Here is a 19368-nt window from a genome sequence, read left to right as displayed (position 1 = left end):
CTCTTACTTGGAGGATGTGGGGATGCTAAAGTGTACTTGACAGATGTCTTGCCAATGGTTTGAGCTGATTGCTGAGAAGTAGCTCTCAGCAGCCCTCTCGCAGACCGATAGTGAACGCAAGTTGGGCTTGAGCATCAGTCCATTCAGAATGATTAAACGAGGCAGAGACAAACTATCTGGCATCAAGCGCTGCCACCTTTTATTAGCCCCTTCCATCACGCAGAAGGCCAGAAGGCACCAGTCAGATATGTGGGCAGATATAAGATGTTCAGATTCCAGCTATGCTTAACTGATAATACTGCTAGAAACCAAATTAACTGTGTCTGGCACCTGCAAGGGTTCAAATTCGACCCTTTATCCTTTTTCTCATGATGAGATGGCCCATCCCAAACTGTAGACTTAAGTGCCATTTCAGATTACCAGTAACTTTCTGAAGATTGATTCTTTTCCGAGAAAAAGGCCAAAGAGCTGAGAAATATGGATGAATTTTGTACCTGAATCATTTCATAGATGGGACTCCCTATGGAATGTCATTCCTTGAGAAGTCAGCAGGGGTCACTTAAGTTCATTATTTTACAGCAAATTCACTTTTGGACTTGTCAGAAAGTGAGAGCTAAAAATCCTTTAGGTAAGTAGCATTTACGCTACTGAGTGATTCTTTCCTTCTACAATCTAACTAGGCTAAAAAAAGTGATCAAAAGTATGTAAGGAGAGTTAGATAGTACAGCTCCAATGCAGTATTTGGATGGAACACAAATGTATTTCATGTTGCCAACTGTCAGAGATTATGCCACTTAAGAGCACATTGCACTTTAATAGAAATTTATTGTCAAGAAAGTATTCTCCAAGAAGGATATGGCATTGTGGCAAAACAGGGGATAGAGATCTCGTTACAGACCATCATTTTTACTTGTATGAAGCAAATGGAAAAATACTGAGATAGAGTCAACTGGCTGGTATCGCCTGAAAAGGATCTTATGTGCATTTGCTGGGAAGCCAGGCACATTTCCATTCCTCCTACTGGAGGGAGCAGGAGAGATGTGTATCCTGGCTAAATAACGTGTTTCTCTGAGTGGCAGCACACGTGCACGTTCACACCGTGGAGGTACGTGCGGCTCCAGCCCAGACGCTCAGGATGTGCTTGTTCCCCGTCCTTCCCTGCAGCCAGGGCCAGGCAGGGCAGGAGATGCTGTGCTCAGCTCCCTGCTCTCCCCTTGCCCCTGGATGGAGCACCTTAGGTGTTCCCTCAGGAAAGCATTTGGAAAGGGATACAGATCCAAATATTGCAAAAGCTAAATTGGTTGCTTCTTAAAGGTCTATTTTAGGAGGTAATTTAAAAGGGAGGCCTGTGAAACCCTTGTGTGCCGTCACTGAAATCTTGGCGTTTTCTATACGTTGATTTTGTATTTCAATTTTTTTCATGTAGGACAAACAACTTATTGAAGTTTTGGTGGGATTCCTCCCTTTTCCCACTTTTTAAGATAGTTTCATCAGAAACCATCTTGAGCAACAGCCAGAGGAGTAGCCCAAAGAAAAAATGTCTTTCATCTTTGTGGTGGAAATGATGTTAGCTTGTTTGTCAGAAGAAAATCATGCTATCGTCCAGAAAAAGTGTGGACATCCAAAAGCTGGGATAGGAAGAGCCTCAAAGTGCTTTTGAAGCATTGAGTGGCATGTGTGGGCTTAGAAAGGGAGTTTCTTTAATCCTGAGTTGGTACCAGCAGAAAGAACTGACGCTGTTTTATAAACATTGTACAAAAGAACAGAATTGCGTGGGTTTTGCACCTGCATGATCCGGAAGACCTCTGCATCCATCTGTTATGTACCCAGAGCAGTTGCCTTCCCTAATCTTTTGGGATTTTTTTTATATCTATCTGCCTAACTTGATCAGGACACACTGTTTTCTTCCAGTGGACTTGGCGTGGGTTGGCAGTACAGGTTCATGCTTTTTGGTTAGCACCAGGACACCGAGCTGAGCAGCAGGGCTCTCTTGGGCTCCCATTTCTCAGCCTCCTCTTCCCTGGCATTACAATTTTTGTGGCTAGATTGAGTGAGAGCTTCAAGAAAAGGAAGTTAATGGTTCTTGCAGATTAGACTGCCTTTGCCAAAAGAGTTTAAGAGGTGCATGTCTTTGTGTAACAGCATCGGCATCATTAGTACTGCAGCGCAGAACGCTATCCAAGGAGCCTCGCTGAGGCTGGAAAGAGGTGTTGCAGACAAATGAAAAAAAGCAGCATAAACCCTCTAATCCTTCCAGAGATAAAGCATTGAGGGTGTTGCATAGAGCTAATCAGGGACACATACATTATCAGCGTAACAGATGTAAGAAAGAGCATTGCACAGAGAAGAAAATAGAGTTCAGCTGAATATAGATAGGTCTGGCCAGATGTGCAGACATGCACCTAAGCTGATAGAAATAGGGGCAAGGAATAAGTGTTCTTCAGCAAAATTTAGGATGCCCCAGTAATGTCGTTCCTCACCTTACCTCTACCATGGAACTTACACTTGACCTTCTTTGCTCTCGTTATTTTGCTATTGATTAACCTGGTCTTTTTACATTCCGTTTTTCTTTGTTACTTGGTTTGTTGTTGCCGTTTGTTCATTGTGTGGTTGTCTTAAAAGCGTAAAAGAAATTTGACATGGTGACAGAAAGCACAGAGATGCAACGATGCTTCACAGTCTGGTGAGGTCAAGAAGCATCATTAGCTCCACACACAAAACTCTGCTACTAAATGTGAGTATGATTTGTGTGTGAGCATCTTCATGAGCAGTATGAAGCAATTGCATGAAAGGCAGCTGTAGGAGCTGTATGCTCAGGCAGTTTATTAGTGTTCACGGTTTATTTTAAGTGAGCAATTTATATATCTATATACGTATGTAAATATACACATACACACTTGTATATTTGAATTCCACTGTTTGGTAGCACCAGAGAAAGATAACCTGCTGCTGGACAGTATCAGTTACTGCATCTATGGAATTACTGTTGGGCATGTACTGATTTCCTAATAATAGTCAAAGTGATCGTTCAACCTACATTTAGCATGCTGGATTTAAAATGCAAAATAGCAACATACTTCATGCAAATGTCAACTCTGCCTATGTTCTAGGGGGCATGTCCAGAGGAGGAAACAATAAGTTTATTCTTCTCCCCAATTAGACTTTTGTGAAAGGCTCAGTTATGTCTCCAACTATCACATTGAACACGCACTAAAGCGGCACATTAATGTGCCTTTTAATGCTTCTTAGGAGTAGATCAAAAGAGATGTCAGGTGCACTTTGCATTCCTCCCGTGATGTGTCTGAGGCTCTTAGTGCGTCACCTCTGCCAGGCCCGTTGTTCCCAGCCGGCCCCGCTTGGGCTGTGGGTGCCCCTCCGGGATGCCGGGCTCCTGGAATACTGGGGGATTTGTCACAGCACCTCAGCATCCCCTGCCTCGGCTCCATGGTTTGCCGAAGCCAGTAGAGTCATGCTGCTGCCACTGAGGGCAGGTTTTCGGCCTTTGTTCTTCAGTGGGAGAAAAGACTTCTTGCAGTCAATCCTGGAGAAAATGACTTAAAACTCAACGTGCTGGAAAAATGGAACTTAATTAATGGGAGCAAACTTGCAAACCTCCACTGTAAACTGTTATTATTTTGTTTGCTTGCTTGAGGGAATATGTCAGAGTCGTGTTTACCTTTTCTTAGTACAAGCTTGGCTGTTCTACCCATCATTTATTTTTATGTGATTAGCGGGTGGACTTGTGGCTCTGTCACTCTAAACACAGGATGTTCAAAATGCGCAAGAGAACTTTCCTTAACAAGGACAGCATCCTCATTTCACTGGTTCTGCGCTGCTTGGCTCTGTAACGGAGTGGCGACTGATGCGGCGCATAGAATCATAGAATGGTTAGAGTTGGAAGGGACCTTAAAGATCATTGAGTTCCAACCCCTCCCCAACCCGACACCTCCACTAGAGCAGGTTGCTCAAAGCCCCATCCAGCCTGGCCTAAAACACTTCCAGGGATGGGGCATCCACAACTTCCCTGGGCAACCTGTTCCAGTGCTGGATAGCACGTGGCTACTGTCAGAGTATGGGGCTAGTATTGGCCAAAAGATTGCAGAGTGCATTTAGTGTGTGAGAGACGAGGATATCCTGGGCACCCACTTCTGTACCAGACACTGTGAAGACAGAGTCGAGCCTCTGAGGTTTGCCACGCTGAGCGGGTATAGCATTAAAATGGAAGATGAACAGCAAAGAAAAGGTACCCGATGTTGGATATAGGATCAAAACAGCAAAGCAGGAGGCAAGGCTAAGGAAAGCGGGAGAGAAGGAAAGGAGAAGCAAATGTATGGGGGGGAAAGAAGCAGCAAGGAAAGAGAAATGCTGCGGTGTGCAGGATGGGGAGGATGAGGACAAGAGGCTGGAATTAATGCAGAAGCAGGGAAGCAGTGAGAAGGGTTCAAGTTTTGTAACAAAGTTCATTTCTATATGTTTTCCTCTTTCAAATGGATGCTTTGAATAAATAGTGCTTTCATTTCCCGTGAGGCAGAGGTGAATAATAAGCACCTCATCTGGGGACGCCGATCTCCCCAACATCAGTCATCTGCTCGCAGCCTTACGCTCTGGCAGTGCTTTGGCTGAGCAAATTAGCCTGAAGTGTTGTGCCCTTGGCTGGCAAATCCTTTCAACCCGGTTGAACGGACAAAATGAATACCCAGATTGTTCCAACGTCTGTTATTCTCTCGTGTTTATCTGGCTGAGCTGTCAGTCAGGCCATTATAACTGCGGTGCACACTCAAATGACTTGTCCACTCACAAAAGCAGAGTCTGTTGATGATAAGCTAAACAAAACTGGAGAGCGACTGTTGACAGAGTTGGGGGATCTTGCAAATGTCTCAGGTAAAAGCAGAAATGCAATTTGGGAAGGTACAGAAGGAGCTTTTCTTACGCGTGCGTAGTTCTAAAGTGTTTGCTGGGATTTGTTGGCAGACGATAAATGGGCATTTATAATGAATTGGGTTCCTCTCTACTTTAAACAAATTAAGCGGCACGCCGAAGATTTCTGAAACTTGAATGTAAGGGTATATTGCTCTTACTAGAATTAATTAGCCTGAAAAGACATAATTTACTCACGCAGGCTTTGGCAGGACGGAGTATGGCTGCGATCTGCCATGTGCCGTCCTCTCCCGGTGCCGGTGGGAGGAGTGGCAGCACCCACAGTGCATCGGATGGGCTGTGGGGGGGGACAGCCGCCAGACCTTCCCACCGCGCTCTGGACACGGTTAACTCTGAGCTTTTAATTACCCTGCTTCAGGTTTGCAGGTCCTGCGAGTTTGCATGTCTTGGGTGCTCGCGCCTTCCCAGGCAGTGGGGATGTTTGCATGTTTGGTTTTACTCATAAAAGGAATTGGTCTTCTTAAATATCTAGCAAATCAGTGAACGACACAGGTGGAGTGCTGTATGAAGATTTATTTCCTGACTTTTAATTTTTCTACTAGGACCCAGAGTTAGAAGTAGGACTCTGAGCCACTCCTGAAACTAATTTGATTGCATGACATTAAATACGGCAGTGCCTATCTGCTGAATGTGAGTATAGCCAAAGCCTTCTTGGTCCTTCGGCCTCGTGTTTGTGATGATAATTAACAAGCTTAAAGTTTACAGATTGTGAACACGAAAGCAGTCTCAGATGTCTGAACAGTGTTGAGCCATGTAACAGAAAGTGTCTCCTCCAGCTCCTTCCCAGGAGGAGAAACTCATTCAGTGCTGGATTGTCAGAAGAGTTTTCTCCATCATCCCAGCATCCTACGTTCTGCAGCAGAAAGGGAAAAGACAAGACTGAGGAAGGCTGTAGTGGCTAAAATCCTCCTAGGTGTCATGAAGAAGCTTAAGCAAAGGAGGCCTGTCTTGCTGAGGGTTTGTTATGGTGCAAGGTGAGCAGGGAGGTGCCACCGGCAGCGTGGCACCATGTGGCAGCGTCTCTCTTATCAGCAGCTGGTGCCTTCAAAATCCCAAGCCCGGTAGCCTTGTTGGGTGTGATGATAACTGTAACGGATGGTACAGCTATTTTTCATCAAATGCTTGTTAGTCAATTTATTAGATTCCTAATATACTAATGCACTCATTTGGCAGGCGTCTCAGCAAACGAGACTTGCGGTGGAGTGTACTCATTCAAAGTCACGGTAACTCTCAGGTTGCTGATTTCTCATCAGCACTCAGAAGATAATTTGCAAATGTGCCATTTATCATTATGCGTTTTGTAGAAGCAGATCTCGTGAATGGGATAAACAGATAAGAGTCCAATAATGAACACTTCCTTCCAAAATACCATTCCCAGCTTCCAGAGTGTTATGTTTTATATACATTGCACATACTGCACCTGCATGTGCACCTGAGTTTGCATGTGCTAGTAAGGTAGCTGGGGACACAGTTATTTAAGGATGGCTAATGCACTTACTGATTTCTTTGCTGGGGGACACGGAGTTGGAGCAGACGACGTCTATTGAAGGACGTAAGACTTATTTGTAGTAGTTTAAGAAGCGATGGGCATGTGTGGACTTTTTCACCAGGAAAAGCCACCACTAACCTTGCGGCTTTCCTTTCCTCCCTGGAAACATAAGCATCTGTGAAAAGGTGCTGGTCAAGCCAACAAAAGGATTATTCAGAGGCTGGATGGTAAGGATTATATGGCAGAGGCTGCTGAAGGAGCGCTTTTCTTCCACACCAAAGACAACACGCCGTATGGATGCTCTGACCTGTGCTGCCGTTTGCCACTGCGTTTGACTTTGCATCGATGGCTGCTTTTTATTCGCTTGTTCACTTTTTACTGGGAAGAAGACTAAAGTAACAGTAGCCAGGCGATCAGTCTGCAAATGTGATTCCTGTCTCCTCTTGTGACATTCAAGGTGGAAGCCCTGCATACAAATCGTTGCTACTTATTTTTCCTTCTGCGAATGTGATTTTATTAAATGAACGGTGTAAGAAAAAGCCCGGCATAGGAAGGGGCCCTTTTGCCAAATGGCTCTGTGTGTTTAGCTCTGCGACTGCTCTCCAGCAGAGCCAGGAAACCATGCAAAGATATTGATAATTGATTCTGGTTTATATAAGTTAAAAACTAGCTTTTCCCTCCTAGTGTGAAGGTAATGGGTTTTGTCTGTAGAAAGATAATAATCCTATGAACCATTTCTACGCCCTCTATTAAAGAATAGTACAGCTTGCACTTGAACATAATGCCCATGTCAGCTCAGCTTTTTAAACATTCATCTTAAAAGAGTCTTCAAGGACTGGAAAGAGATCTTCCCCAGACACCGAGCTAAGTTTGAGGAACTTAAAAAGTCATGAAGATCCTGTCAATTAATGTGTTTATTCTTATACATCTACTCTGGAAAAAGCATCTTCAGACATGAAAGCAGTTTTCTTTCGATTACAAAGTTGTCATTGCATTTAGTTTCCATAGATAATGCAGAGGGGATTTTTCCCGCCCCCCCCTTACCGTATTGGGGGATAAATGCATCTCTTTTTTCTTCTTACCGTTTTCCTCATAGGAATCTTCATTTATTACAAGAACAAAAAAAAGAGGGAAGAAGAGAGCTAAATTGAAACCTTGCCTCCAAATTTGTATGCAGGAGGTGACTTGATTTATAAGCTTAGGTAATTTCATTTTTGTTCACACTCCTTCAATTGAAAGGCTCCCACAAACAGTGTTACTGCACTGAAGGGAAGAGATGGGGAAATTTATCAAGCTATTTATCAAATTATTTTCACAGTCTGTCAAAGTCGTGAGCGTGCTGGGAGAGAAGCACAGAGAGTGTGTTCAGACAGAGGAGCGTGTCTGAGCGAGCGGCCGGGCTGCCCCACGGCCAGAGAGCGGAGACACGGCCAGAGGTGTGGGGACCGCTCCGTCTGCCCTCAAACCCACTCCTGGCACCAGCGGTATTAGATCCTTGCTTGATGGATTATGGGCTGAGAAAATGAAATAGAAAACATCATTAAACAGACGGAGAGGTCAGAGCAAAGGGGATAGGCTTCCCCCTTCTCCAAGGTCAAGGTTTTACAAAAGGGATGGTGTTGAGTCTAAGTGTGCGCATCCTCGGCCGGGGAGTGAATCGCATCCGGGGACGGGACTCTGCGGTTTGGAGAAAGCAGTGTTGGAATATGCATCCTTGGTGGCAGGTCTTGGGACACCACGTTGACAAAGCAGGGAAAAAATTAAACAAAAAAGCGACTGAGATTGAAAGAACCAGTCTAATAAGAAATCTTTAATTTCTAATGAGCTTTAAAGGGTTTGAGAGAGTTGATTTTTTTTAACAAACCAATTCAAGTACATGCCTTCAGATTATAAAAGTACCTGAAATTGCCTAGAATATCAGCATGCATAGCTTGTTAGTATTTACATATATTTACATAGGAAAACAAGAGAAAGATCTACAGTTATTTACAGTCTACATAGAAGAGAAAGGCAGCATAATTGTATTTCCTAAAATACAGTAGTTGAATAGTCAGCACATGCATATAAGGTATATTTGCATGATAGAACGCAAATGTTTTAAGACATACCTTTTTAACTCCCTATGCTAAGGTATAGCATAATAAAGGTAATTTTTTTTGTGTTTTGTTTCTAGTCTATTTGCATCAAGTGCTTTAAAATGTTCACTAACACAGCGGCAGCATTATTTACCCTGGCAATTAAAGCAACAGTACACACGATAATTTCCTACTAACTAGCAACAAGCTGCTGGTGAATGAAATATCTATTGTTTCTCATTATCCATCGACCAACATACAGGGATCTCTCCTTGTAAAGGCAGTGCCTAAGCTATCACCATTAATTATAGAAGTAATATAAATGAGACTCTACAGTATGTACTAAATGAAATATTAACAAGGCCAGTGTCTTTGAGCCTGAAAGATGCACTAACAGGGCACACTTTACAGCAGGCTATCTATGAAAATCACACATACATAATACAGGAGTGCCTGGCTTACAGCTCTAAGCCTAGACTTTAGAGGCCCGTTTGCTAGATCTGTATTATTGCAAAATACATTCGCTTAATTAGTTTCTGGAAGACAGAGTTAGTAGTTAATTTCTTACCATGATATGTCCCCATCATAACACCCTGTGGTTTTTCAATGCATTGTATTACTGAAATGTGTGTGTCTGTGCATGTGTGTCTATCAACAGATGAAAAACAATGTTTATCTTTAAAACCTAAACAAACAGCTTGTTAAATGTTTGTCCCAAAAGGTCACTTGCTTAAAAAGCATTGTGTTGTGTGTGTGGGGGGGTTCCCACTTGTATCTAAAATTAAAGTCAGTCTAAAAAAATTATCTGTGCAATGAAGGAGGAAGCCAAATGTCAGTATTGTGATGGCATTCTTTGCAATACTGCATATGAAGTCGTCTAAATTTTGACTAGTGATAGTATTAAAAAGCTATATAAATATATACAGCATATACAGAACTGTATGTATACATACATTTATATAAAGTATATCTATAATTAAAGTTAGGTACAGCAAAACCATAAAACATTTCAAGTCAGCATAAATTAATAACAGAAGTGATTTCAGTGAATTCTCATCTACGTATGCCCAGACACCAGCCAGCCCTATTCTGATGATTTAGTTGCAGCAGCATATCTAAGCTGTCTTTTTGGCAGGATATGTTTATTGTCAACAACCTGTTTGCCCAACTCTTCAAATTTCCCTTGCCCGGAAGAATCCGCCCTCAGCTGGCAGGATGTGTATCTCGGGAGGATTTCCAATATCCTCCATAGGATTTCCATTTTTGACAGTGACCGACAAGTAATGATAGGACTCATGTTTGTATAAATGCATACTGTAAAATCTCAGAAAGCGAGTGACAGAGATTTTAAAGTACGATCAGCTCCCGGTTGTGCTCTGTGATGCCCAAGGACTGTCTCTTACATGCTCTTCGCTTCTCACTCCCCTGGCCAGTGGTGGCATGTAGGGCAGGGGACAAGCAGTGGACAGCAACGTAATACGGTCAACCTGATTGCACCCTTACACCGTTACACTCTAAAATGAAGATAGATAGTTTTTCTTGGGGATTTTTCCCAAATCCAGAAATGAGCAGGAGTGTGCAGTATCGTACCTCTGCTCCATACTAGCCTGTGAGGAGAAAAGCAAAGCAATACCGGATCGTAGCAATTTGCATGCAGTGTTCAAAACTGCTACTTCAGTGGAGCAATGATGTCTTAAAAGTGTAAATCAGGAGTGAATGGGAGTTCAGCAGGCAGGAGGAGAAAATGCAGAAGTGATCTGTGTGGAAATGTGATGTGGGTATAGAGGCCAGGGTGAGCAGCCTGCAGGGTGGCTGCTGCTCCCGCCGCCGAAATGCTGGTTGAGCAGGGTAAAGCCATATGCTTCATTAAAGTTTTTGAAGCTTAAGATGGCTCTGTGTCAGGCTTGAAACAATTTTCAGACCCTGACTGCGGACTTCAATAAGAAAGGAAGGACTAGGATGCTGCCTGTGGGAACCAGCTCCCTCCCAGGTGCTGCGGTAAGAGCAGTTGGGTTGCACAGACATGGGTGTCTGGTGCTGTCTTGAGCATCGAATGCTTTTTTTGTCTGAGCTGTCTCTGAGGGGTTGGCAAATACAATACTGGACCCCTGGGAAATATGTGCCCTTCTGGAGGACAGCTGTAGAGCATGCGGGATATCCTAAGGCGGCTCAGATGTTGTTAAGACTCGTGTTAGGCAACTGAATCCCACCCCTGGTATGCAACGGTGGCTCTTTCTAACATGTGCAAAGGGTGGGAGAGATGAACCCATGGATCACCCTTTCAGAGCTGGTTCCCTTTAAAGCATCCATTTTTGAAGAATTCAATGGTGTTTGGCTAATGAGAGTTTTACCAAGTTCTCTGTGAGCTGGGCAAAAAGAAACAGGGTGAGAGAGGGTAGAGTCTGGAATAGGGCCTGGTGTAGCAGACATTCACAGGTTAAAGAATTAAGTTTATACAATAGAGAAGAATATGCATGATTTTAAAAGGTTAAAGCTATTTTGCCAACCTTGTTCTACATCTTCTACACATTTTAACAATGGGTTTTATACTTACACAGTGCTTTTCAACAATAAGTGTGAAAGCACTCCATAAATCTGACCTAGTCCTCACAACACCCCTGTGAGGTGGGTAAATAATAGTACTCTCCCCATTCTACAGATGGGAAAAGTGAGGTACACGGAGTTGAAGTGACTTGTCCAAGTTCACCAGGGAAGTAAAAGCCAAGAAGAGAAAACCAACCCAGTTCTCCTGACTTGACATCCTGTATTGTACATTTTTTTTCCTCCTGTGGAATGATTGCAGACAATCTGTTTGACACTGGATGTTGGAGGTTGGAAGTTTTCAAGATCTATCATAGCCTTAATTGAGAACATATGGGGTGTTGCATAACACAAACAACATGGTGCATTATCAAAATACATTTATTACAATGGACACATTTTCTTTTGCAAAGTTAAAACCCAGAATGTAAGTTAAATATAGCTGCATATACTGAATAGTTGAAATAATCGCTAGGTCTTAATGCCTCAACAGTTGAAAACAAATCCTCTTTCGTGAACTACTGCAGTTTCCTTACTCAAAGAACATAGCACATTTTTCTTCTATAATGTATGTAAAGAATACTGTAAATGTGTAAGGGTCTTAATGACACTAAGAAAAGTTACAGCTTGAAACCAACTATGCTTTGCAAGTAGGGAAGCTAATGGAGTTTTGAGTCTTTGTAGTTGGGAATTAATTGAAAAAGGAATACATCAGAGGAAAAAAAGCAGACCTTATAGATTTCAGTTTATCCGTTGTATTATCTTCTAAGAGATGCTTTGCTGGTTTAAATGTGGTCATGGGGGAAGGGGAGGTGGTTGAGAATCTCTGGTTTAGATGTGGTTCGGTAAGACTTTTGAAAAGACTGTAATTACAGAGTCAGTTCAGGTCACGTTTTCCTGCTGGCACTTGGGTGGAGATGGGACCTGAAGTCAACTGAGCTTGATTTGTTTCTTAGATCATATTTGGCAGCTCCAAAGTTTTATTTTTTTAGCTGCAGATATGATTTCAGTTTATCATACTCACCCAAACTAGCAAAGGCAGGTCTCAATTTCATATTTCCTTGCCGAAAAAGCAATCAGGGAATCCTGTTTTCTTACAGGGGATTAATACATACATATTCTGAGTGTTACTCATAAGATAACTGTGCATCTGGGATTGCTGTGAGTAAGAGGACTGCAGCAAGAACCAAACAGTTCTCCTGTCGTCTCACACGTGAGACCAGAACTTGTTTACTGCATTGTAGGAAAAGTGACTGTCCCTCAACAGCTCTGAGTTACCCCAGTAAAAAATGGAGCAAAGTAACACCTGATGTTGAGAAGTAGGTCCCTCAGCTGCGACTGGCTCAGCCGTGGCTGACACCACCGAATGGCTCTTAAGACTGCTCCTAAAAGCACTTCAGATACTGGGGAATGGTAAAGTTGAATGAGGGCATGAGGATTTTAGACTTGCTAGTGTTTTTCTGAAGAGATAATAGAATCGTTATGGTTGGAGGAAACCTTTAAGATCATCAAGTCCAACCATCATCACACTCTGCATAGTTTGCAAAGACTTGATGAGAAAAACTACTGATTCATCTCACCCGCTGAAACATTTTAACATTACAGAGAAAGGAGTAAGTCTATTTTGGGAAGACTCTGCACCACAATCCCAGATGGGGGTTTCTAGCAATCCCAATAAGAAACAAATGCATTCTGAGGGTAGTTCTCTTCCGGGAGGTAAGCCCAAGCTGGGCTGCTGAGCCGCATCTGGAGCAAGGGAGCCGGGCTGATTTACACCAGGTGAAGGTGGGGCTGGAGGAATATAGAATTGCTGCTGTAACTTTAGGGTTTGGTTTGGGCAATTTGGAACCGATCATTGCGGAAATAGGCTCCATTTATTATGTTTGTTATTCCAAGGAGATTTTATATTTCCCATCAAATCAGGAAAGGACTGTTGCTGAAGCTAGCTGGTGGAGAGTATTCTCTCTCTAGCAGAATGGATTTGAAGTCTTCAGGGTGGTTTTCAGGGGCACAAAGAAGATATGGGGGACCCCATTGGTTCCATGATCTGGAATATGTTCAGACTACCTCGTCTTCTCACTGCTGTGTAATGAGTTATTCCACTATAAATAGTATTTTCACAGTGCCATTGTGTGGATCTGGTATTTTTGTGTTAGGGATGTGTTGGCTTTGTCTCATAGTCCTGAGATGAGTAAGAGGAACAGCCTGAAGAGTTTTAAGGAAGCACTTGCCTTTTTGTTTCACTCGAGCTGCTTGCTTTGAATCTGGCCCTTGTCATAAATACTCGCCTCTCTTGTCCTTTTGAATTCACCTCTTCCCACTGGCCATCGTTTAAAATGCTCTGTGCTAAACTTAACCTCAGGCTACCAAGGTAATTGGCCTTTATCCTTAATTTTTCATAAGAAAATAAAAACCTCCTTTTCAAAGAAGCTGATCGCATCTCACTGGCAGGCCATGTTTAATGCTACCTGTGTGCCCTTAGCAGAGTTCAGGGTGGATCTTACTCATTTGTAGTTGATAAGTATACAGAGAAGTTATGGCATTGTTTTTATATGCTTGATATGCAAACCTGCTTCAGAACAGGAATCTAATTTTAGAAAATAAACATGCATTTGAAAGTAGACAAATCTGAAAACTAAACATTAACTGTGTAATACATGTTCTTACTAGGAACATAAATGGTATCTTAGAATACTAACGGATGTATTGCATATATTAATGAGGGTTTTACCGTATACTATATATCAAGAACCCCTTTTCTTTTACTGTTAAGATATTCAATATTAATTTGTATTCAGTGCCATCAGTTACAAATTGACAGCTAGCAGTTATGAAATAAATGCCTATGAACTAGTAGCTACTTAGTATTTTCATCTCAACAAAGGATTTGGGAAGGATGGATAATTTAGATCTTTGAGCCTCAACTATAAATAAACAGCAACTGCTGTATAAATCCCACCCTGCTGCAGTTGAAGATTGTATTACAAAACTGACAAATGATTTGCGGAAGAGAATGATGAACCCTTATTACTAAGACACTCTTCAACTTAATCCAAAACAAGATTCCCGGGTAATTCTACGTACGCTAGAAAGATTGATAGCGTGGTGCTTGCCTAGCAGCTTTCAAATGTTTGACTGGATCGGAAATGGCATTGAGGCATGATTAAAGATTCAGTTGGGCTTCTCACAAATTCTTTATCCTGTGTATTCATCATCGCAACCCGCCGCCTTTGTTGCAGGTTAAAGAAGGCTGACCCCCAGCCCTGGTGATTAGCACCCTGTACAACTGACGGACGTATGGAAAAAAAAAAATGTTTAGGTTGCCCGGTGCTTTTAGCATTGTTTATCGGTTGAAATTGTTGGGGGGAGAGCGGTAATCACAATAGATCAGGGAGAGTCTGTGACAACTGACAGGCTCATTGTTTAAGACATTTTTTAACGAAGTTGTTAACATTAATTCTTTTATATAGTACTCTAATCTTCTTCAAATTATGTTCTGACATGGCACAAACCGCTTGGCATTGAAAGTCATTCAACAGTGATTAAAGTGCTCTTTTTATCGGTTTAAGAGTGTTTCATCTTGTATCAGCAGTATGGAATTGTTTACTAATTAGATTCCCTAACATCCTCTGCTGTCGTATGCTGATGATATGTGAACAGGAAGGCTGATGAGCAAAAAATTAAAACTTGTTATTAAACTGTCATACGGCCCAACATATAAAGATGTCATTCAAAAGACTGTGTTCATAAGGGATAAACAATATTTGCTGAGAAACTAAGCGGTTTCTCAGCCTGGCTTGGCACGGCTGCCAGTGCAGGCATTTTGCAGTTATCTGCAGCTCTGGCTGTTCCTGGCGGTTTGTGGTACCTGAGCCGCAGATGGAAAGGAGGAGTTTGTCCCTTGAGGACCTTCCCGTTCAGCATGGCATATACGGGACTGCCAGGCGTCCCGCTTTGGGCAGGAGGTTGGGCCAGAGACCTCCTGATGTCCCTCCCTCAAAGTGTGATTTGATTCCCGTCATTCTGCGATACTCCTTCCCCTCTGTCCTTGGGCAAGTCACTTAGATCCTCAAATGTCTGAATGCAACCAGCTCACATTCACCAAAGGAAACTAGATGCTTAAATGGCTTTGAAAAACTGAGATTTACCTTATGTTCCGTAGTTTTGCCATCTGAAGGAACGTCCTAGGCTTGATGAGTTCATTTGTCCATTATTTTGAGATATTAAAGCATTACCCTCTGTCAACAGAGGGATAAATATGACTGCATTTCTCTTAAGTAATAAGAAAGGTACTTTTCTTTCAATGATAGAACCATTGAACTTTCTTCTTCCAAAACAGCCAACATGATTGAAACGTTTAGAAAGAAGTAAAGATATACACAGCCAAAAAGCAAATGGCACATTGCTTACATCCAGTTCTCAGTGAAACACTGGAGGCATTGCAAGATAAAGTGCTTCGGGCTTCCAGCCACATAATCTTTTATCACTTAAAGTAAATATCCTACGCTCACACAGGGAAAACTATTCTCTCCTTTTGGAGTCTAGGTTGTGTCAATGTTCGAGGTATAAAGCACTGCCCTTGTACTACGGGGCGATTTTCTGCCTGCTGAGAATTTTGTTTAAAAGTCGTCAAATTTGACTTATTTGAAAAGATAAATTATTGTTTGGTTTGGATTTTAAGCTGCTCTGATAAACTTCCACTTTATGAATTAGCTGAATTCTATTAGAGCTAGGCTGAGTTTAGCTTGGCTGGACAGATGCTTTTCAGCAATAGCTTAAGGGCTTTCACTCTGCATTGAACAATTTAGTTTAATTTTACCTTTCTAATAAAAGTCCAGTTGAATTGCTTGCAAAAAACTAATAGTACTTTTCAGGGGCTTTGAATCATTCTAAACAGCTGAATACAGCAATCATACCTGTGCTGTGGAGCTTTATAGGATAGTTCAAATGAGCATAGGAATTTTATTGTTCTCTATTAATATTACTTTTAGTAGAACTCTCTTCCATTTCTGCTACCGCCTTTAAGATACTTTCTCTTTTTTAAAAAAGATATTGGTTTAATAAGAGGATTACTATGTATTATACTAACTTTAAAAATATTTTGGTCTGTTGATAAATATATGCCTTTCTAGATACTTAATACAGACAGTTTTGGTTTACCTTGTGATGGGAGATCATTTCTAAGCTGTGGAGTCATCACTATCAGTTTAATCCCATCTTCTGAGAAAAATGCATGTCTTGCAAACAAATATGCCTTTCTTTGCAGTTACAAAATTGAGACACCTCATTTAAGGAGAATTGGGGCTTTTTAGACTGCTTGCTGCCCTTGGAGGGTGAGAAAGTAAAGCAGAGGCCTCTTGCAGGTTGACCCCCAAACAGCACCTCACCCTGAGTTTCCTTGGCTGTGACAATGAAAGGCCAGAAAAAAAGAACTGGAGGAAAATCACAAGAGATTGAAGCCTATTCTCTTTCACCGTTAAATTATCCTAATGTGGCAACATCTAATTTCTCTTTGCTAACTTTTTCAATCATACTTGGCAGCCTCTTTATTCTGATTCCTATCAGCTCTTAATTAGTTACCACAGAAAGGACTAAGATGTACATAAATAATCATAAGATGCCAGATAAACTGTATTGGTTTTAAATTAGCGTTGTGTCTTGCTATGCGCTCTCACCTATTGTTTTTAATTATAGTTCACAAAGCAAACTAGCTTCTTATCCTCTTTACAGCTATTCTGGCACTGCACTTTTAACCTGTGCCAGGGAGAAGCCCATCGCCGGTGCTGGGGTGCTTGGCCCCTCCGAGGCCTCAATCTCCAGGTTTCCGTTAGAGAAATTCAGAGAAACCCATTCTTCCTGTTTGAACATAAGTTCACTTGGTATTTAAAAGAAAAAAGAAAAAGAAACCGTGATCCACAAAAGCCTCTAATCTACCTGCTCCTTTTCTTAAAGCATTATAAGACATGAAAAATGGTTGTTATAGAACAAAAAAAAACCCACTAGAAAGCCTCGTGTCTCTGCAAAATCAGAACCCCTCTCTGCCTGCAGCAGATAAACACTCTTACAAGGCAGCGGTGACAACTGCCACAGCGGAACTGTCGATCCGAGATGTATGGGCAGGTTTGGCACCAATCCCCATCGCACTTTACATGATAGGTCTTAATTGGAGTGCCCAGGTTAATTTTGTACAGGAGGTTTAAAAACCCAAGCTGACCAGCTCCATCTAGGCCTGCACTGCTGGGCAGGACGAGGGCGCGGGGGGGCCCGAGGTGGGGGGTGAATGCAAAGGGAATTCAGGAAGTTTTGAGATGCTGATTTTAAACCTTCCTTGACTGTCCCAGGGGCAGACCCTGCCCCTCTGCATCTGCTGATGCTCCCTGCCAGCCAGCCAAGGGGGGGCAAAACACCCGAGACCACGGCTGGGGTTCAGGAGCGTCTTTTTCTTTTCTTTTGCTCTAAGAGGAAAGGAAAAGAAAAAAACCCAAATCCTCACTAAGGTGTTTTGTAAATAAGCGGCCAACAGGCAGGCAGGCAGCAATGTTTCAGCCTTGTCACCGTGCAGGTTACCCTGTCAGCTGCGATCCTTTCCACCCATGCTGTCACAGGATGCACAGCTTCAAAGGACCGCCGTCAAAATCACAACCATAAAATATCTCGATACATTTGTATAGAGTTTTTTTCCTCTCTGATTTTTTTTTTTTTTTTTTCTTTTTCTTCTTTTAATTCCAGCAACAAGGAGCTGCCACAACCGTCTACTGCGCCACGGCCACGGAGCTGGAGGGCCTGGGAGGGATGTACTTCAACAACTGCTGCCGCTGCCTGCCCTCGGAGGAGGCGCAGGGCGGCGCGACGGCCGCAGCCCTCTGGGAGCTGAGCGAGAGGCTGCTCCAAGAACGAATTGGCAGGCAGTCCAAATAGCAGGGAGCTCCTGGAAGGATCAAAACACACCGAGCGTGTGCACGCTCGAAAACTGCCAACGCTGGAACCTGTCCAATCTTATCATCTAGAGGGTTTCCATATACCTCAGATACAGATTAACCAGTGTTAAATGAAATAATAGCAGTCACAACATCGTGAAAAATGTTAAGTACTAATGGGAAGTGGGGAATACTGCGGGTTAAAGGGACAATGCGGCTTCCTGGGGCTTAGTTAGTCTTGGTTCTCTTTCTTTTGATTATAGCCTGTTCAAAGTGTAACCCAAGGAGGCATCTTTTGTCTTATTTTAGAAAAGCAATGCTGCAGATATTTTCTGTTGTTTTGATTAATGGGTAGGTATGTAGCCCAATATGGGATTTCCTCTTTATTTTGATAATTACTGTCTGTTAGGCGTTAGGTATTGATCGGGAGTTGTGTTGATTCTTTTTCCCTACAAGGATTTTATTGGGTGTGGCAAATAAAAAGATTATTGAGGAAAGAAATCTTTCCTGCCCTTGACCGCTGGCTGCAAATACATCTGCGCTGTCTAGAAAAAGAAGGTGCAGTAAGACAACTGAACAGAAATGGTAAAGTCACAGCTAATTAAATATTTCTGTTTTTTTTCTTAAAAGATTATAATAAAAGATATGTTGTAAACCATTTACTAAATACCGTCGAGTTAGCAAAGATGATGTTGTCTCCTTAAGAACACACAGGGTGTAATCAGGGGTTTAAATGGTATTTCCATCCACTTCTCAGTTCACAGTTTTAAGGAGTTTTTTTTCTTTCAAAGTTCACAGTTTCTCAGTTCTCCTGATACTGTATCCCATTCCAAATCTCTCTTTTTTTCCTTTCAGTTTAAATTCAATAAAACAACATGCTTGCTTGAATATTGTCACCTGAAGAGAAAGTTTGTCTCATTTCTGCAAATGTCTTAGTTCCAACTTTTTTTTTTTTTTAGAAAAGAAAACTTGAGGAAAAATAAAGAGCTTCTTGTCGATGCCAAGAAAACGCTGTTTTTTTTCTTGTTTCTTTCTGAGTTCATGTTTTGTATTTTGTGCTTTGTAGCTGTCTTCATGCCGGAAGGTTGTCCTAAGCCATCCCCAGTCCAGCATCGCATTTTCTGTAGACAGAATATAAACAAATAAATAGAAGGACACATTGTTAATAGATGCTTATTTGACCCCCCTTTGTTTCTTATAATTTATTGCTAACAGTCTGCCTTCCATGATTTTTCTTGTCTGTAATCATAATGTGTTTGATTAGCTCTTGAATAGGTCTTAAAATAAGACGTACATTCACCTGGAAGAAGCAGCCATAGCATCCTCCCATGAAAAAACCCACCAGACTTCTGTAAGTAATTAGATATTGCAGTGTAACAGCTATACTTTACAGTAATATATACTACAA

At 42.1% G+C, this 19368-nt stretch overlaps 1 protein-coding gene across 1 annotated transcript in view; it reads left to right on the top strand.

The window, feature by feature from the left end:
• Positions 1 to 18962, top strand: part of WWOX (WW domain containing oxidoreductase) — a 515980-nt gene extending 497018 nt beyond the window's left edge. The window contains exon 9 of the mRNA XM_074157833.1: positions 17773 to 18962. Coding sequence (XP_074013934.1) covers positions 17773 to 17961 — 189 coding nt within the window. The 3' untranslated portion in view covers positions 17962 to 18962. The remainder of the gene's footprint in view (positions 1 to 17772) is intronic.
• The last annotated feature ends 406 nt before the right edge of the window (positions 18963 to 19368 follow it).

Source organism: Numenius arquata, chromosome 13, assembly GCF_964106895.1.
Source record: "Numenius arquata chromosome 13, bNumArq3.hap1.1, whole genome shotgun sequence".
Lineage (NCBI taxonomy): Eukaryota > Metazoa > Chordata > Aves > Charadriiformes > Scolopacidae > Numenius > Numenius arquata.
Note: the sequence above shows the minus strand (reverse complement) of the source record. Positions and strands in the feature narration are given on the sequence as shown.